At 41.5% G+C, this 21,479-nt stretch overlaps 1 protein-coding gene across 8 annotated transcripts in view; it reads right to left on the bottom strand.

Annotated features, from left to right (window-relative positions):
- CAB39L (calcium binding protein 39 like) overlaps positions 1–21,479 on the bottom strand; it is a 105,838-nt gene that overhangs the window by 26,771 nt on the left and 57,588 nt on the right. For all 8 annotated transcript variants that reach the window (XM_073343720.2, XM_073343710.2, XM_073343750.2 and 5 more), the window contains 3 exons: positions 16,697–16,861; positions 11,415–11,533; positions 3,004–3,172 (listed from right to left, as the gene is read on the bottom strand). In XM_073343720.2, the coding sequence (XP_073199821.1) occupies positions 3,004–3,172; positions 11,415–11,533; positions 16,697–16,861 (453 nt within the window). The remainder of the gene's footprint in view (positions 1–3,003; positions 3,173–11,414; positions 11,534–16,696; positions 16,862–21,479) is intronic.

Genomic DNA, 21,479 nt, shown 5'->3' with positions numbered 1-21,479 from the left:
GGTGCGACAGTTGCGTTTATTTCTCCTTGATGCAAACCCGCTCCCTTTGTTGATTTTAAATTCCCTGTAAGCCAACCACCCTCCCTCCTTCGAAAAAGTAATGGTTTTGAAACCATGCATTCTTTCTTTATTAATTAAAAAAAAAAGGGAGATAACTGACAAGGTAGCCTGGGTGGGGTGGGGGGGAAGGACAAGGCCACACTGCTCATTGTAGCCACACTACAAATCAAACTGTTTGAATGACAGCCTTCTGTTGCTTAGGTCATCCTCTGGAGTGGAGTGGCTAGATGCCTGCAGCCTCCCCTCCACGTTCTTGGGCATCTGGGTGAGGAGGATATGGAACTTGGGGAGGAGGTCAAGCGGTTGTACAATGGATGTAGCGGGGGTCTGTGCTCTTGTTGACTTTCCTGCAGTTGCATCAGATGCTTCATCATGTCTGTTTGCGCCCCCATTAGCCTTAGCATTGCCTCCTGCCTCTGCTCTTCGTGCTCCTGCCTCTGGTCTTCATACTCACTTAATGCTTTCCTAACCTCTAACAGTGAATGCCTCCATGCATTCAGCTATGCCCTATCAGTGTGGGAGGACTGCATGAGCTCGGAAAACGTGTCATCGCGAGTGAGTTTTTTCACCTTCTAATCTGTGATAACCTCAGGGATGGAGATGATATAGGGGGAGCCTAGAAACATTTGCACCTGTGGGGGGGGGGGAATGGGAGATAAAAAGGGAGAGTAAAATTTAAGATGACACGTTTCTGAAAACAAAAGGGAGACTCTTTCACAGTGAATCAAGCAATTCACAGCAGACAGCACATGTGCTTTAGGTACAAGATTGCATTCTGCCTTTTATATTGAGCGCCTGCCGGTATGGTGACACATCACACACAGCTGGGCAACAGAATTCGGTTTCCATGCAGCCATGGTAAGGCAAAGGGTACGCGGGGTTGGCTTCTTATGCATGACATGTGGGAATGGTTTCAAAGAGCAGCACCATCCTTTCCCATAGCAAGCAATGGGTTGGGTTTCACATGAAAACTGCAGCCCCTCCTTTTACAGGTGGATGTGCAGCACACACCTCCCCCAACCCCACCACGTGGCTATTCTCCGGGATGATCCCTTTTAGCCAAGCACAAACAGCCCAGCATGAATGGTGTCCTTTTACTGTTCCCTTACAAAAATTCCCCTATTTCAACCGGGTGACCATGAATGATATCACTCTCCTGAGGCTACACAGAAAGATACAGACCGAATGTTGCTTGAATGTGACCAAAACCCAGGACCATTCGCTGCCATGCTTTGTGCTGCAGTGATTCCAGAATACTTTCAGAGTACCTCCAGGAGAGTTTCATGGAGATGTCCCTGGAGGATTCCCGCTCCATCCCCAGACACGTGAACAGACTTTTCCAGTAGTTGTACTGGCCGCAAATGCATCCCAATTCTTCAGGGAAAATCAAACATTAAACACTATTGCTTTTAAACCCTGTACTGTAGTTACAAATGTGCACTCACCAGAACTGCCTTCTCCAGCTTCAGGGTCGGGGATCCCACCTTCGGAGGGTATTGGCTCCAGGGTGATGAAAATGTCTTGGCTGCCGGGGAGAATGGATTCACCGGTTGCCTGCTGTGCATTCTCCTCCTTCTCATCCACAAAATCCTCTTCCCTGTTGCATGAGACTCCCCCCTTGCAGGTGTCCACGGACAGTGGTAGGTCCCCTCCTAGAATGGCATGCAGCTGATCATAGAAGCAGCATGTATGGGACTCTGACCCGGAGCGACCATTTGCCTCCTTTGTCTTTTCGTAGGCTTGCCTCAGCTCCTTAACTTTCACACGGCACTGCTGTGTGTCCCTGTTATAGCCTCTCTCCAACATGCCCTGTGAGATTTTGGCAAATATATTTGCATTTCTTCTTTTTGATTGGAGTTCTGCCTGCACAGATGCTTCTCCTCATACAGCAATCAGATCCAGTGTCTCCCTTTCAGTCCATGCTGGAGCTTGTTTGTGATTCTGGGGGGACTGCATGGTCACCTGTGCTGCTGAGTTCGCTGACCAAACAGGAAATGAAATTCAAAAGTTCCCAGGGCTTTTCCTGTGTACCTGGCTAGCGCATTGGCGTTCAAAGTGTTGTCCAGAGCGGTCACAATGGAGCACGCTGCGATAGCTCCCAGAGGCCAATACCGTCAATTTGCGTCCACACTACCCCAAATTCAACCCAGCAAGGTCGATTTTAGCACTACTCCCCTCGTCAGGGAGGTGTACAGAAGTCGATTTTAAGAGCCCTTGAAGTCGACGGAATGGAGTTGGTTGTGTTTATTAATGTGCATTAATTTTAAAATTGACCTAATGTGGCTAAATTTGATCTAACCTCAAAGTGTACACCAGGCCTTAGGGTTCTGTGTGGGTGTAGTAGCCTGTCTGCATGCAAGAAATTGCAGTGATCAAGGCCTTAAAATCTGAAGCTGCTTGGTGCTCCAAGCCCACAGATCCCCATGGATAAGGCAATGAGTACCATGTATGACTGGATTGTATAATTGCCAATATTTTAAAATGAATCTATGAAAAAAGCTTGTTCTATCTACTAACTATGGCTAAGCAGCGTGGTGTGTAAGGACCAAACTCAGAGCAGTAATATGAAGTAAGAAACATTGTGAATGACTTTAAAATGATTCATCCCATATATATATTTTTAAGGGATTATATGTGACACATGGCTAATTTTAAACAGTTATACAAAATGCCTTGGGATGTCAGGATGAAGGACATCAAAGAAATAGAAATCTGGATTAAATTAAAGACTCTGGACTGACTCTATCCCTGGTGTAAATCCAGTCACAATCAGACCAGGGATGAATTTAGTCCTCTCTATCTTACAGTAAAGAAAGCAGTCTACTAGCAAGAAAAACTCCATCTCTGTGTACTATACCACATCCAACAGTCTAAAGCAAGTGAGGGAGGAGTGCTGTTTTAAACCCAGCATTGTAAAGTTCCCATAGACATCAAATAATTTACCTTAAATGTAGCAAAGGCATCAGAAGCGATGTCAAACGTTGACATTTCCACATATTTGAAAAAGTCTCTGAACTGATCTGAGAAAAGGATGATTTTGGCAAGTGGCTCATGCCGGATACATTCTCTCAGCATAATTCCACAGCGTAAGGCAATATGTGGTGCTTCGTATCTAGAGTATGAAAAAGCACCAGACAAAGAGGGTTATTTTAAGCATAAATGGACAATTGCCTACCATATATAAGAAGCATCTACCAACAGAAACACATACTAGAAGACCCTAATACAGAACACTAAATCCAACCTTCATGGCTTAGACCCATACTTAAGAAACATCAGCTATATAATTAAGGTTGCTAATAGCACAAAAAAAAACAGGGGGTTGGAATGAAAACTCAATTTTTTGAAATACTTACATTTCTATTGAAATTTTTATGCTTGGCCTCTGCTGAAAGGTGATTTTGGGGTGTGTTTGAAAATTTTGAACAGAATTCCTTCACCATTTTGGAATTGAGAGAGTAAACCAAATACAGTATATTCCAACCCCCTTTTTAAATAATTCTAAGACCCTTAACTTTTATAAGTAAACTATCTGCTGCCTCGTAGACCATGTTTTTCTCCTCTCCACTCTGCAATAAGACTCGACTGGAGCACTAATCTCTAACAAGCAAGAGAAGAAGAGTTTATCCATAGAGCCTCTTCAGTGTCTGTCTCTCTGCAGTTCTGATGACCTATTCTGTAGCCTGGGAGTTTGGGGAGAATTTTGTTCACCTCAGTCTCTGTGGAGCTTTGTTCAGAAGACCAGCATTTGGCCCTCTGGTTGTAACCACCGTATGGCAAAGACACTGTATTGTACAGCAGCAAGCACACTTTCCCCCACCCCCACCAGGTTTTATAAGTCATCTCTCTCTAATTCCTGTGTAACACATTGCATCTCCTTTAAGTCAAAGTGCATATTGAAATAAAGCATGCAAGGTTTCAAGAAAAAAAATGGATGTGATTTAGCCAACCAAAAAACCCCCAAAACTCCTCCCCCTACAACAAAATTTAAATTACTACACAATGAACATGCTTTAACAATGTTCATTTAGCTGAAAGTGACAGGACTCAAATGAACAGGGAGGAAACTCTGCTTCAATAGGTTGACTACAGCATATCAAAACTGCCTGTTAGCCAAAGCTTATCTACCTTATTGTTTCTCTGCACAATTACTTTCTACTGTCAGGCTTAAAAAATAAGACAGACTGCCATCTGTGCTGTGAGTGAGTGGGCCTTTCAAATTCACCACCAGCTTCCACGTTAAAAAGAATAGTAGTGTTTCCAGAGCATACTAAGACTGCATATTTTCATGTGATGACTACAATAGCTGGCCTAGTGAAAAATGAAACACTGATTCAAAAGTCAAATGAAACCCCTCTTGCCTCAAACTAAAATAAATCCCAAGCAGCTGATGACAATCAAGCATATCTCTATCATTTTGGGAGCCATTTGCACCCTAAACATATGACTCTTTATATAGTAAATGTCCACAGATGTTTTCTGTTAAGAGTTTCCTCTTCTCTACTGCATCAGGTCACATTAGTACAAACACACATTTTCAAACAGAAGGGGCAGAGTCACTTCTAGGAGTGTGGCCAGGAAATGTTTAACGGCTGGGCTGGGAACATTTTAAGAGGAATATAAATAAATTATATTTTTGCCAACACAAGACACTTCCAAAAACACAAGTATCATTGTAAGTAAATGCAGTAAAACCCTTAAGTCAAACACTTCATTATCCAGAATTTGGTATGTCACTGGGGCTACGTAAGTAAGGCAAGTTGTACTTGGCTCCTGGAATATACCTGAAAGAAGATTACCAGATATCTGGCCACAATTAGCACTTTGTCTGCACCAGCAGTTCCATTCAGAGCCCCTGTGGAATTTAACAGAGAACCAGGAGGGAAAGTAATTCATTACCAGACGCTAATACAGCATTGTTAGTGATGATTATTAGTTATTAGCTGACAATGTGCTCAATAGTGTAAAAACACAAAATGAAGATCCTACCTGCTCTGAAGAATTTAAAACCTAAAAATTAGACACTCTGAACACAGGATGCACTGGGAAACCCAGAAGAAGAAATCACTTTTTAAATATTTACAACTCATTTTTGTGGACACCGTGAAATCAGCAAGTCAAAGAGAGACTTGAATGAGAACAGAAGTCACTCAGCACAGTGGGGGCAGGATAGAAGAAAGCACAGAGATAAGGGTGGAAGGAGGAGACAAATAGGGCATCAAGACTGGAGGGCACAAAGAGAGACTTCTTGACAAATTGCCACATGCCCCTCAGCTTCTTAGGCCTGATCCTACACCACTGAAGTCAATGAGAGTTTTGCTATCGACTTTAATGAGCACAGGATCAAGCCTTTAGTGATGCTGTAATAGTACAGATATTATCCCTATTCAGAAAGGAAGCAGCAATGGAGTACAGCACAGAAACACAACCTGGCAAGGCAGCCCATAGAGATTTTGAACTCTGATTTCTTTCATGTACAGAATGCCATCCTAGCGGCTGAACTGAAATCTGCTGTAATTTTCTCTGGTACAAAGTTATACATTATTTTACATCACAGGGGACTGAATTCATCCTTGGTCTAACACCACTGAATGCAATGGATCCCGATGGACATCAGGGATTAATTTGGCCCAAGGACATTTGCTCATTTATAAACCAAAAGCTACATTCCTTTGAAGTCCTATTTGCACTCCGCAAATCATACTGAGCCTCCATAAAGGGAAAATACAAGATCATTAAAGTTAGTCCCCTTGGCAGCAAGTAAGTCAATTGTCCTATTATTTTTATATTACACACACACACACACACACACCGACCAACCGTTTGCAGAATCTTTTTGTGACGCTGACAATATGGCAGTGCCACTGCAGTATTACACAGGAAATACTGGGAAGAAAATCTTTATTCAGGAATCTTCCCACTTAACAACAGAGCTCACATTATGCAGTGAAAAAAAGTGACCTTTTGTTGTTGCTGCTGCTGGGAACTGACGGTCAGGTGGCAATGGAAATTTTTCATTCAATACTATGCAAACAATGACTTGCCTTCCTGATAGTTCTGTGCTGTTTTTTCCTACGATTGTGTGTAAAAGATACATTTTATTTAATAAATAAATCAGTGAGGATGTATGTCAGAGAGAGCATGCTATAATTTTATAACAGAGATGGCCAAATTCAGGGAGATAATAGGGAGAGAATACTTGTGGAATTACTTTGGGTTTCTTTCAGTTTTCCTTCCTTTTTAAAATTAATTTTGTAATGAAATATTATATTATATTCATAAGAAAATACATAATCAATAAAGAAATGACAGGGCTAAGTTAAGCACATAGACCCAATCTTGCAATTCATGGCACATGAGCACAGAAGACTGTTCATGTGCAACAAATTGCAGGCTTGGGGCCCTACCCCTACGTTAGGTACTTACTATACATTGTGGAATCTGGAACTCAACCCCGAAGTTGGATCCATGCCGATAGGTGCCCCTGTGTTCGCTCAAATGTATTACAGGCTCAAGGCACCTTATTAAGATCCCTTGTATAAAAAAGTTCTATCAACCAAGAGAGCACAAAAAGATCTATAAAGAAACAAAAAGCTGTGTTCAGGTCAAAGGCAGATACATGGCATGGTTTCCTATCTCCATGGGAGTTCAGCAAGGCTGCATTCTGTCACCATCTTTGTTCAATACTGCTATTGACTGGTTGATAGATAATCTTCAGGAGGCAGCCATCGGTGGCACTGAACTGAACACCATTCTGCTTCAAGTTTTTGAATACACCAATAACATTGTCTTGTTGGCTCAGTGGGGTGAATTGCAGCAACTGACGGCCAATCTGGTCGGGAAAAAAAGCAGTGCATGTTGATCTGGTAATTAATCTGGATAAAACTAAGCCCCTGGCCATTGCCATCAAGCAGCCCCCAGATCCAGATTACAACCAGCTCAGTAAAAATCTATCCAGGTAGCAACTGTCAAATACTTGGGCAGTGTCAGACAGCACTGGAGAATGCTCAAAAGATGTAGATGCTTGGACAGGTGCTGGAGCATCCATGGAGAAAAATTAGCAGGTGCTTAGCACCCAGTGGCAGCCAAGTTCCCCCTACTCCACTCCCGCCCGTGGTCCCCGCCGATCAACTCCCCCCCCTCCCAGCACCTCTTGCACGCCGTGGCTTGCACGGTCAGGGGAGGGGGCGGAAAGAGGGGGGAAGAGGCAGGCGGGGTGAGGCCTTGGGGGAAGAGGTGGAATGGGGGCATGACCAGGTGTGGAGTGGGGGCAGGAAGAGGCGGGGTAGACTGGGGTTGGGGCCTGGGGCTGAGTGGGGGGTTGAGCACCCCGGGGGAAGATTAGAAGCCAGCACCTGTGGATGCTTGTATGGCAGCAGCTGCTGCCACATTTCATGCCTTTCAGCAGCCTCTGAGGGGACGTTGTGACATCAAGCTTGCTATGAAGCTGTGGATCTATGGATCCATGGTTATATCAACTCCATCGTATGGACGTGGTGCTGAGGAAGGCTGAAGAACATAAGATTGATGTTTTCAACGGTCATCATCTTTGTCAGTTGTTCCATATCAAGTGGCAGGACAAGATCACAAATGAGGATCTTCAAAGCTAATAAACCCAGCAGCCACCTCCAACAGCAATGGTTCCGTTTCAGCTGCATTCTTGGTATGGATATGTTATAAGAATTGAAGACCAATGAATTCCAAAGCATGTATACTAAGGAATGTCACAACATGGCCAGTGATCACATAGGTGCCACAAACTTCAGTGGTGCAAGATGACTGCTAGTGAGGGCCATAAGCTGAATGTGCAGCTAGACAACATTAAGCACTTTGACAGAGATCAATTCAGGTGGTGCTTGATTTACAAGGATGCCATGTACCTTTGGGATTTGCCACAATGATGATGAGTATATAAAAGTTACAGCATTCAGCAGCAATCCCCAAATATTGCTGTAATTTTGTAAAAGTGAGAGTTTTGAACCACTCCAGTAGAATTTTTTAGTTCTTTCTTATAAGGTTCTCCAGGACCGGCATACATTAATATTTTGGCACAGTTAATAGTGCTATTCCCATTGATGCTACAATATACATTATAAGCTTCCATATTATCTTTTTTTTTCCCCCAATTTATTTCCATAGAGTCCAAAGACTACTTGGGACACAATCCAAAAATATTTTACAGAATTGCGCCACATCGTATAAAACCAGGAAATGTGCCAAAGAAAATGGGAGGGGAAAGGAGAGAAGAATCCAAAGAAGAAAGCTAGCAAAAAGGGGTGAAAAAAATGGTTAAAAAAACTGACTTAAATATTAGACAAATATTTATTTTTCACTTAACAGAAAATTTTATGAAATTTTTACCTAAGCAATGATTAAAGGAACTATTATCACTGTCATGTGACAAAGGCAAAAGGGTCACAGAGAGTTGCTTTCCTCTAACTCTGAACAAGAAACTTAATCAGCATGAGAAAAACATTATTTCTTCAGCTATTCTGCCCTTCTCTACTTCACTGTCAAGTTTCTGCATGGAACCTTGCCTAGCCTCTCCTACCTGGATTCCTGATAGAAATTTAAAGGAACAGCGTACATATCTTCATAGCCATTTGAAGTTGGGCTGCAAAACGGTAGATTGAAGAAATCCTTAGTTCCAGAAGCTGTTTGCAGACAACTGTTACTGATGCTATATCTACACTTAAAAACACTGCTGCAGCTGTGTTGCTATAGCACTTCAGTGTAGACATTCACTACAGCTACAGGCGGGGTTCACTTATTGCGGTAATTAATACATCTCCCTGAGAGGAGGTAGCTAAGTTGATGGAAGAATACTCCCATTAACTTAGTGCTGTTTACACCAGTGGTTAGGTCAGCATAGCTATGTCTCTTGAGACGTACCTATGCCAACGTACCTTTTCAGTGTAGACCAGCCTGAAGTATTTGGGATTGGGGAGCAGCAGAGAGGGTCTTCAAATGCCCCTTTCTGTAGGATTTGACCCATGCAGATGCACGCTGAGCACAAACAACATTTGTAGGAGATACTCACTTTCTCACTGCCTATATTCTCCTGTGGAGACCTGCCAGAAAAGTCATATCTACAGCCAGCAGAGAACAGCAGAAATCCCTTACACAAATCTCTGCAGACTAGTCTCAATGCAACAAAAATGTGGCTTTTCATTTGAGCAATGTGTTCACAGGCAGGGTACTTCAGGATCTGACCACATAAACAATAGGCAGTACTTTGAATGTATCAAAATGAAGGAACTATATAAGTGAGCTGTAAAGTATTTCCTGTGGGAATTTTGTTTTACTTATGATCAACCAACTCACTTCGTAGTTGATGCCCAAAATCTGTATGATTTTTGCACACCTTCTTTTGTATATGCAGTCATTACAACAGGACATGAAAGTCACATGCAAATGCCAAATTTGTGCAGACAAATGCATTATTGATACAAGTGAATGGACCTCATGCCTTGCTTTATGAAAATTTGCTATATATATTTTAATACTATTAAATTTAACAAAATGCCAATATTTTAGAGAGAAACAAATTGGCATAATCATAAAGACTAGTTTTCTGAAATATAGTATTCACCCAATACATAATCTGTAGCTTGACATTAATTAATTAATTAAAATTCAGCAACAACAAAAATCCACATAGCTGGCTGGCTGTCATCCTTTTGAGAAATCTGCTGCCTCAGTGACTCAGATTAACAGATATAAAATAAATCTGAGTTTCAAGGTTAAAGTGAAAGTTAAACTATTAAATCCAGTTATATGTTAAGACCAATGAGTGGCCCAGTTTCTGTATTTATCACCCCATCATTTTATCAAAATAGTGGGCCCAATCCTGCTCCCGTTGTAGTCAACCAGAATTTTGCCACCAATTTCAACGGGAGCAGACTCCTAATCTGGAAAAAAAAAATCCCCACTAGTAATACAGTCAAAGTCCAATTCTTTTTTCTTTTTTTAAATCATTACCAGAGCTGTGAGCATGTTGCCAGCTCTTGCGATTTCACTGTGAGTCTTAGAATATTTGGGATTTTTCTTAAAGTTCCAGCTCATGGAGCGATGTTATATCAAAATCCCAAGTGCATTTTTGTAAACAGCAAGTGGCTATCCATGGTTGCAGAGAAAAGCTTGAAAATTAAAACCCTAAAGGCTCAAAAAAGGTAATTAAAAAAATACATTTGGGGGTCTTTAAATCTCAATTTTGGGAGCCCATCTCGTGATTTTTAAATGCCTGGGTTTAACAGTACTGCTATTACATGGTTAACCAAGAGATTATACTGGTTATATTTATTAACTGACCAATATAACATTTTATTTTTACACAAAGTAACTTTCATCCAAAACAATCCTAAAGCTCTTTATAAACAATGGCCTATATTCACCCTCCCCCAGGAAAAAAAATGAAAGGGTAAATCAGAAAATAGCAGCTTTCAAACCATGGAAAAGGTAAGATTCGCAACATAAGGGCGGGGAGATTTGTGGCCAAGGAGAGAGAAAAGAAGCCTCAGAGAAGTTTGGTCCCACTCTCACACATTCACATGCATCAATGCAGTTAACATCCCCTCTGCGCTGCTGCCTAGTCCCCTTTCATGGCAGCATAGCTCACCTTGGAGGCCAGTGAGCTGAGCACTAAATCCTTCTGTGAGACAGAAAGCAGAGCGAGAATTAATGCTGAAAAGAGCAGCATTAACTTCTACATTGATCTGCACTTGGAAATCTGCTGGTTGTTGAGGGGAACATGTTCCCTGATTCCATCCCCCTCTCTGATGCAAGTCCAAAACTCACAGAGCCCCAACCATGCAAAGTTCACAAGGAGGAACTTCCAGGTGGTCACGAAGGGTTGTAGAGTATGCCTTTCAGACACCGCTACCTTTCATGTAGTCTTTTGTTTCTCTACACAACACGCAATAGTCCAGAATTTGGCCAATCATCATAGAAATCATTTTGCTCACTACCAAAATGCAGCAAGCTGTGAAGGGAACTCAGCAGTTGTGTAGCTGCATCCATCGATCCTACACAACAGTTTAGGGCAGGAATGGAAGAGAGTATCATATGGAAAACAGAGGTGGAAAGCAGTCAGAATGTAATTACGCCAATATGGAGTTTGGCCAAGAAATCATGGCCAAATAAATAATGCAGGTACTGAAATGTGTACAAGTGTCCACTTAAGTAGTAGCAAGTCAACAGAAGCCAAGAAATCGGAAATTAAGGCTGAAATTTCATCCACCTTTTTTTCCCCCCCCTCCACACACCATGGTATAAGGTAGATCAAACACAATACAAGCATGCTCCAGACAATCCTGCTTAATGGAAATCAAACTCCAATTAAAATGAACACCCACCCTTTTAGAAGCATAAATAGGATATGTGGATGGGCACTAATGTATTCCACAGTAGGGCTTCGGGTGCCAATTTGTCTTCTCAAGATGTTGTTAAATATCTGGGACACATCCTTTTTGCCCTGTTAAAGAAATAAAACATAGTTGCAAGTGTGAAAACATGCAAGAATTTGATTATTCATTAGAGTCTTTATTTACAATAGGAAAAGAGACCAAAACAGAACAAGCCAACACTAGTTTGCTCTAGCTGTCTTTTGCTGTTGACCCCCCCCAAATATCTTATTCCTCAGAAGATGGGTGCATCTTCAATGGCGCAACAGGATCCTTTAGTTCCCCCATCTATTTGTTCTGGACAATATCAATTCCACCATTTGCATTTTTCTTTTGCCAAAAGTGCAGACAAAAAACAAATCCTTTATTCTATTAATTAGCAAACATGTCTCCCCAGTGATGCACAACTGCTCCTTTAGCCCCCAGATTTTGAGTCCTCACAGCAGCACTCAAACTGAGCTCCCAATGGGGCAGTGCAACACATGGTTTGACCCACTTGGTCAGACTAGACCTTTTTCCTTTTTTTACTATCAAAAGGATAGCTCAAACTTAGCTAACTCTTACTCTTAAAAAAACCTATTTTTAGAGCTTAATTCCAACCCCTAGGATACAGCAACGTGCCTGGTGTACTGAAGGACAGGACTAGCATTTCTCCGATACTCTTTATGTTTACCTTAAGTAAACGACAATAACATTTGTCTATCTGCTATGGTTTTTTGTTGTTGTTGACTCTACTTTATTCCCTCAAAACTGGATGAGATTGGTCCATAACTTCGCTGAAGCCCCGAGGAACCCTCCCATTTTCTCCTGCTATTACTCCCCATATACACACACGTCTTCTGAATCTTGTACTGCATTAGTCATCATCGCTCCAGTTAAAGACTTCTGAGAAGGCCCGTGTGAGCCATTCTATAATCACCCAGAGAGGTTGCTGTTGCAAAAGTGGAGAGAGCCACATTAAAGGTCTTGTAGCGGATAAATATTGGGTCATAATGGACAATGCAAACCATAGGAAAGTGTTATTTATAATCTGTATAATATTCATAGATGCATTACAAGAAGACAAACACATTCCTTGGCTGGGAAATTAATGAAGGTCTCAAGGCAAAGGGCAGATAGTTTCACATAGAGGAGAATTTTCCTAGCTTCATCCTTGCAAATAAAACCACTCTTGAGAAGGGCTGAATATTCTGCCTTCCTAGTTGTTCCAGCCCAGCTGGCCTGGAGACTAAGAGACTAAGAAAGGGAATCAAATCAATAGGATGGCCCATCTGCTGCTGTTTGAGATATTGACGACACTTGGACATTCCTGTAATTAAGCCAGCTTCTTTTTTAAAATGTTCCCTTTTAAACTGTAACACTCTCCACATAAATCTGGAGTACTGCACAATTTAAATCAGTAAGTCATGAGACGTGTTCCCAGGAGTTCCAAAAGTTAGTACACAATGAAAATAATCCAGAAAAGAAGAGCTGTTGAAAAGGGGAGACAACACTGGCCAGAAATTTAAATGATCCTAGCTGCATAAGCACAGGATTTGAGGAGAGATTTCTCAGACCTTTGGGACTGCCTCTTGAGTGTCTGGACTTCCAGCAACATCATGCCAGCGGGTACAGACATGAAAGGAACACTGAATAGACTAAAGAAAAGAGATGAGGCTTGTCCCAAAGAGGACAGATCCTGAGCCCCACCACATCCAGATTCCTGCTAAGTGGAGGATATTATTTTCTTGATGTATTATGTTCAAATGTTAGACAGAAACCCAGGTACGTTGATGGTAGTGGGGGAGGTCTTCTGAAAGAAAAACCTCATACTTTTAAATTTCCCATTGTAGGTAGGTAAGTGCCCAAACAAAAAGGCCTTATACAAAGTCCTGAAGTCAGCCTCAGAGGGACTCTGGAAGACTCATTTAGCGAAGAATTTTCATAGAATAGGGGGCCCTGAACAGACAAAGACCTTGCACTATCCAGTCTGAACTTCAGGAAAGTCAGCAATCACAACTGCTTTACGGGCTCACAGCAGAGGATTAATCAATCAGGTTCCTCAGGTCTAAATCATTAAGGGCTTTACAAATATCAGCCACATAGCTCACCATACTCTCATTTTAAATTTTGGAATCACCACCATCTCTGGCCACGAAAGTAGGAGGAGTGCCAAAAACATTATATTAAGTTTTAAACACTAAGTGTACTACAATGATGTGTTTTAAAATGGCACATCTCCTAGAGGCTAAAGGCAGGCACCCATCAAAAATGTATGCAAGAATTAGGTGATTTTGCAATGCTTCCTTTATGTGGAATTTGCAATGTAAATTCTCTTTACAATGAAAAATGAAAGGTACAATAGAGGCAGAGTAGAGGAGGGACAAAACTGAAGCCAAAGCACAGCGACTAGATATGAGCAAGGGACAATAAACTCATCATGTGGATAATAATTTACCAGATTCCTATGCCATAAAACAACTCAAGCCAATATGATATTTTAAAGGAATCGCAGACAAGAAAATGAATGTAGGATCTCTGTAATGCAACAGTTTTATGTTATCACTTGTCCTCTGCTACTGGCTATTTCTCACCCCCTTTATTAGCCAACTAATAGAGCTTTTTGTAGCTATTGGCCCAAGTTATAAAGTTCAGATCTGAATTCGAATGAGAACTCCCCAAAGATCAGTAGTGTTTGGGTTCATGATTCCTGCTCAGGGCCATCTCCACTGTTTTATAAGAAAAGGAGTACTTGTGGCACCTTAGAAATTAACAAATTTATTTGAGCATAAGCTTTCATGATGCATCCGATGAAGTGAGTTGTAGCTCACGAAAGCTTATGCTCAAATAAATTTGTTAATTTCTAAGGTGCCACAAGTACTCCTTTTCTTTTTGCGAATACAGACTAACACGGCTGCTACTCTGAAACCTGTTTTATAAGAGCATCAATCCTCAAAAAAAAAACAACCCCAGATTTTAACATGATTTATAACGGTACAAATGGGGATTAAACACAAAAAACACATTTGCATGCTAACAAGTAATGAATTGCACAGACACTCAATCAGTTATACGTGGGTAACAATTGGAAGACAGCAAAATAAGGCTCAAATGTGGTTAGGAAAGTTTAGAAACTCAAAAAATTATGGAAACCTGAAGACACAGTGGGCATATACGGTTACTAAACTCCTTTTCAATTACATTTTACTGATGCGTTATAGACAAATCAAGCAGATGAAATGTAACAATAACGCCTGTGGCAAAGCAGAGAGTTTTGCTGTGTGATTATATAACTTTGTCATGGATGAGGCTAATTTCACAAGTGAAGTATTTAGAGTTCTGTTCACAAGTAATAATAAATACCACATAGTTGCTGGTGCATAGTAGACACATCAGACAGTCCTGGCTTGGAAGACTGTACTCTGGAGAAATAAGCCAAGGAATATTTCCCATTTGATATAAACTATACAGAATGCCACGCTTTTGAAGTAGTAGTTATCCCATGATTTGAGAAGTTGTATGCTGATGGTGTCTTATTTTTTTTTACAGTTTGTAAACTACTGAATTATTTTTCTGATTTTAAAGAAAACATTTAGCAACTGACACATTTAGCAACTGCAAGAGAAATAACTTAAGAAATTCTATGATCAAAAAAACCTCTATCAGTTCAAAAATAGAGGGAGAGGAAGGAACTTGTGTTGACAATGGAATTTTTATGTTAAAAAGTAAATGAAAATAATCTATCCCTAGAACATAAATCTCCCAAGGCCATGCCATTTAATACTGCAAAATGAACATTAAGTCTCACTGAAATGCCATGAGAGGGAGCATATTTTTCATATTTTCCAGTGAAATACCACAAGTACTTTTTTCTTACAGCATTCAGCGAAAGCCATCGTTACAGCTCTAAAGGACTTCAAGTTTCACACAGAGGAAAATGTTCCTCCTCTTGATTCATTTTCAAAGGAGGCGGAAAGTAACAGCACAACAAATGGTTCTTTCCATTAAATGGGGCACAGGAACTCACACAAAAGGCGACTCCCATAGGATTGCACAGAGTCACCCCGGGAAACAAGATAAAAGGATGATGCTCCCTGGAAACTGGTTTTAATTTCTGAGGCTCCCCATACAACAAATTCAGTTAGTGCCCCTACTTCAAACTGTGCCTAATGGGAAGCATTGTGTCAGCATCCTGTAGGACTGGAAGTACGGAATTCCTGAGTTCTAACCCTGCACCAACATGCTGAATTATTTGTGATGATTCATCAGAGCAAGTGGGAACACAGGAATTTCCATATGGGATCTGAACAGTAGCCTTTCTAGTCCAGGATCTTGTCTTTGACAGCATCTTCATAGGTAGTGCAAGAAATGCTATAGTGAAGTTCTAGAATAACCTCCCTACAGGGAAGCTTCTTCCCAACCTGCATTAGTCAGAGATTGATTACGAGGGTTTATATCCATCCTAAATTATTTTTAATAAATTTCTAATGTAAATGGAGATATTCTCATTGTCCATATGAATGTCTAATCCTTTTCTAAATTATTCGCAGTTCTTTGCCTTAATGTTATACTACCGTGGCAATGAATTTCCAAGGCTAATTACGAGTTGCGTATTCTCTTATTTTACCAATATTCAGTTTGCTGCCTTGCCATTTTATTTAATGTCCCCTTATTCTTTTACTCTGAGAAATGAAAACAGGATTGATCCAATCTATCAAGCCATTCATTATTTTGTATACCTTTATCAACTAAGCTGTCTCAATCCCTTCAGTCTCTTTTCATAAAGAAATGTTTCTATGGCTCTGGTTATTTTCATTCTGTATCTTTTCAGAGATAGTGTGACCAAGAATTTAACCCGCTCAGGGTGAGGGTACACCACTGAAGTAGATAACAGCATTATAATATTTTCAATAGTATTTTGCATCCCATTGCCTTATGCATCTGAACAGTCCATCCCTTGGTTATTCTGACACTCTATAGACTTCTGCCGGGAAAGAATCTAATGCATCATGTGTAATTAAGACAGAGAGGGCACCTGTGTATCAGCATATTGATCACTACACAACAACAAAGGAATATTCTGTTGAAAAAAGCCCCCATCTTTCAGCAAGTCTAAAAGTTTATAGTGAAAGTGAGTGTTGGGAAGACCTAGCTACACAAATCAGTTAAACTTTAGGAAACTACAACTAAGCTAAATGACACTATCAGGATCAAAAGATGGAATTCTTCCTTTCAGAGAACTAATATTGACCTACCTCAAAATCTATCAGCTGCAAGTTGGCTATAAGTGTCACTAGCAGGCCACTGTTGTATAATTCTTGTGCCAGCTGAGCCACTGTTTCCGTAGGTGGCTCCTTGTCACTAGTACCACACAGAATTTCCTTCATTGCTTGCAGTGATTTTGACACTTCTTCTGATGCCTGGTAATCAAACAGGACATTAACAGTTAAAGAATGAACAAACCACAGTGTAAATAAAATTGGTAAAGAAAAACTGTTCAAACAAAGCTTCAAACAGATTCCAGTACAAAAAAAATGGTTAATGTTATTAAATGGTTTACTAGATTTTTTGCATAAACTGGGGCTGGACATTCACGCTGGATCCTGCAGCCCTTATTCAGGCAAAACCATGGACTAATTCAGCTGCTGGTGAACTTAAATGCAACATACCATATATTCATATGTGTAATACGTATAAAATGGGGTAAAGGTGTAAGATACACTTCTCTGTGGTAGCAAGGCCCCTTTACATTTCAGGAGGCATCCACTCCAAATGAAGGCAGGGGATGTTTCAGCTGCCACCCTCCGTCCAGTTTCCAGCAAAGGACTCCACAAGAACTTCGCAAGTGGAAGGTGTGGAGGACACACTGAATCAGCACACTTCCCAGCTGCCTTGGATATATTCCTTTTCCGTCCAAAGCCCCCTACTTTTGGGGCTGCACTGGCCCCACTACAGTTGGCCAAGTAACTCCTTACAGACAGTGTCAGGTTTGCATCACTGCAACCTATTCTTCCCATGACATTGTTTTAGCCACTTAGACCCTAAACCAACCAGCAAGCCTGGCCCATTACCTTTAACTAGGAACTTATCGATGGAGTGTACAGATATCTAGATTGCAGGTAAACAACCTAACCTGCTTCCACTAAAACAAAACAATTGTCACTAAGCAAAACCAAAGCCAAATATCCTTCCTCCTCCACTCCTTCACAGTTTACTTTAAAACACTTTTGATGAGAACAACTTTTCAGGTGCATCAACCATAAGTGCAAGATACAAAATCTGGATGTTGCTTCAGATCCACTCCTAAACTAGAAGGTATTTGAATCCAGGGCTTTGGTTTGGCCAAGAAGAGAGACAGGAGCCATCTGTAAAGTCTGATTAAAAAACAGGTTAAGATTTTGAACATTCCAAATTTTGGTGGCTATTCGCAGAATCCAAGGCCAGAAGGGACCACTGTGATCATCTAGTCTGACCTCCTGTATAACACAGGCCATAGAACTTCCCCAAAATAATTCCTAGAGCACATCTTTTAGAAGAACATCCAGTCTTCAAATATTCAGAGCCAGACTTCTGGTCTGAGCCCATCTCTAGTTTTATTCCTGAGGGCATTCTGTGCCAAAAAAATTAAAATTCTGCGCACGATATTTTAAAATTCTGCAAATTTTATTTATTTGTCAAATAAATGTGGAGGCTCGAGCATGGCATTGGGGAGCAGAGACCACTGGCTGCTCTGCAATGAAACACCCCAACGCAACACCGCAGGGCCCTGCTCCTCCATGCCAGATGCACCAGGTGTGGGCAGGCAGGCTCAGCAAGACAGAATTCAAATGTGGAGGGGCTTCGTGAGAGGGGACATAGGTGTGGGTTGAGAGGGTTCTGTGTCGGGCAATCTGGGTGTGGGCAGCTCAGTGGGGAAATCCGTGTGTGGGCTGGGGGAATCTGAATGCATAGGGACTTGTTGTGGAGTTCTGGGTGAAACATTAATGGGACTCTGCAAGGAGTCCAGGCGAAGGTAGCTGTGGCTCAGCAAGGAGAGGTCTGGATGTGGGGGTGATACAGCTCAGCAGGGGGATCTGGGTGTGGGGAGCTCAGTGAGGTGGGGATCCATGTGCAGCTGGTTGGGGCTTGGTAGTGTGTGGATTCAGGTGTGGGTGGCTCATTGGGGTGATTCAGGTGCAGGGGGAGTGGGGCTCATTGGAGGGGGTCTGGATACACAGGTGTTGGGCAGATGGGGGAGCAGCTCCCTGTACAAGGATCCCTCTGCAGCTGAGGAGTGATGGGTGCAGGAAGCATGGGAGCCTGGGGGGGGGGGTCCCCAGTCCTGCCCTCTGCCCCATAGTGATTTACCTCTCTGCTGACTGCCCTGGGCACCCAAAACATACTGCTGGGGAGGGTCACATGACTGCTCTTGTGGCTTCCCTTTGCTTCCCTATCAGAAAGTTGTTGTTCTGTGTGGAAGCAAAGATGTCTGCGGGGGACATAAATTCTGCACATGCGCAGTAGAACAGATTTCCCCCAGGAGTATAGTTTCTACTGAATGAAAAGTCTTTCAATGTTTGAAAGAACAAGATGATAAAGCTACATAAATAATCCCCACCACACGCTGTAGAAAACCACACGATATATAGATTGTAAGCACTTCAAGGTAGAGACTTTGAGTTGGGGCTGACGTCACACCACCATTACACTTATACAACTCTATTAACTCCAATGGAATTAATCCAAGTTTACAGGAGAGAGAGACTGGAATCAGCCGCCCCTCCCCCCCCCGGATTTCATACCGAACTGGAAAGCTTCCAGCATGCACTCGCACTATATAAAACAACAAATACTATTTACGTCCTAACTGTACCAGGTTTGCAGTTGCCCTGGTTGCAGGTCAATGTGTGATGAGATTAATCTACATTCCCTTCCCAATTAAAGTTTTATTTAGCCACAATAGAAGGCTTTCTTTTCTAAACATTTCTCAAGGTCACCATCTTTGATTAAGAGAGCTCACTCTAAAAACATGCCTATTTCTAACCATCAAAGGTTAATGGTACATCACTAGAGCTATCACACAGAGTACAAAAGGGCTTAGAAACAGGGATGTCATTTTGTGAATTGAAAATCTAAGTCTTTATGAAAGCTGTGCAAATATTTTCATATCCGAAGCAAAACCTGTACATTTTTGGCTTTTCACCAGTTCTGCTTAGCTGGGTGTGAAAATTTCTGGCATTTTGCAGTAAAACACAAAACAAAACAAAAAAAATGAATCACCACCTCGCTTTTCTCTCTAAACATAAATAGTCCTTTCTGCCAGACAGAAAATCTCTGCAAGATTCAGACTTTAATTGTAGAGCTATAGATAGGAAAGTAAATAAATTTAAAGGAAAAACAAACAAATTAAAAAAACCTGGGAGTTACACAGCATCTTGACTCCAATTCTTTCTTCATCTGTCTCATATCCCTCCTCTCCTTCACCTCTAAACTCCTTGCACATGAGATCTACACTGATTAATTCAACATCTTTTATTCCCTCTTGGATACACTGCAATTTGGCTTTCACATACTATCCTCCAGCAAAAGGATAAGTGCTCTTATCATGGCCTAGGGTGACCAGACAGAAAGTGTGAAAAATCAGGACAGGGAGTGTGTAATAGGCGCCTATATAAGAAAAAGTTCCAAATATTGCGACTGTCCCTATAAAATAGGGACATCTGGTCACCCTACAATAGCCTATTCCTAGCCAAGTTTAAGGGCCTCTTCTCCAGACTGAAGCCTCATAATCTATGTGCAGGGAGACCCCGAAGCCTCAAATGCAGGTCCTTAATTTAAAGATCATTTCTAGCCTCTATTTTGCCACTTGTATTTAAGCTTCACAGTTCTTTATAATAGCTCCCATTGCTGAAGTACACAAGCACTTTGTTCCTTGGAGGGAATGCCACTCCAGCCTTATATGCAGAAGACATTCTGTTCCAGGAACAAAAGTATCTGAGTACATCCATATGATCCAAGAAGCAAAGGACAAGAGAAACCTACACCACCTAGTAGCTACAGACTGTGGATTTTGGAACTGTGACTTTAAATTGCTTAGCTTCCCAAACTGGAAGTCCGGGGTAGGGGTGCAGCAGATACCCATGTTCTGTGATGCAGAGACAGTTGGGGAACTGTATCACTGAACAAAGAGGTTCTCTTTCAAGCATCTTGGGCCTAAATTGATTATTAAATATCAAGATGAAATTCAATAAAGACAAGTGAAAAGTACTTCACTTAGGAAGGATAAATCAAATGTATAACTACAAAATGTGGTAGTAGTGCTGAAAAGGATCTGGTGGCTATAGTTGACCACAAACTGAATATGAGTCGTCAATGTAATGCAGCTGCACAGAAAGCTGATATGATTCTGGGGTGTATTAACAGGAGGGTTGTAAGAAAGACACAGAAGGCAATTGTGCCATTGGACACAGCGCTGGTGAGGCCCCAGCTGGAGTACTGTGTCCAGTTCTGGGGACCACAATTTAGGAAAGATGTGGACAAGTGGAAAGAGTTGAGAGGAGAGCAACAAAAATGATAAAAGGTTTTTAGAAAACCTGATCTATGAGGAAAGGTTAAAAAAAACTGGGCATGTTTAGTCTTGAGAGAAGACGACTTGTGGGGAAGGGGACACCTGACAATAGTTTTCCAATATGTGAAGGGCTGTTATAAAGAGGACGGCGATCAGTTGTTCTCCATGTCCACTTAAGCCACTAACAGGCTTAATATGCAGCAAGGGAGATTTAAGTTAGATATTAGGAAAAATTTTCTAACTGTAAGGGTAGTTAAGCTCTGGAATAGGCTTCCAAAGGAGACTATGGAGTCCCCATTATTGGAAGCTTTTAAAAACAAGTTGGACAATCGCCTGTCAGGGATGGTCTAGGTTTATTTGGTCCTGCCACAGCACAGGGGGCTGGACTCAATGACTTCTCTAAGTCCCTTCCAGCCGTACGTTTTTATGATTCTGTGTTGTATCAGAAGTAAATAGAAATGAAAGAAAATAATCTGAGTGGAAGAATGAGC

The sequence above is a fragment of the Lepidochelys kempii genome, chromosome 1, assembly GCF_965140285.1.
Source record: "Lepidochelys kempii isolate rLepKem1 chromosome 1, rLepKem1.hap1, whole genome shotgun sequence".
In the NCBI taxonomy this organism is placed as follows: Eukaryota; Metazoa; Chordata; order Testudines; family Cheloniidae; genus Lepidochelys; species Lepidochelys kempii.
Note: the sequence above shows the minus strand (reverse complement) of the source record. Positions and strands in the feature narration are given on the sequence as shown.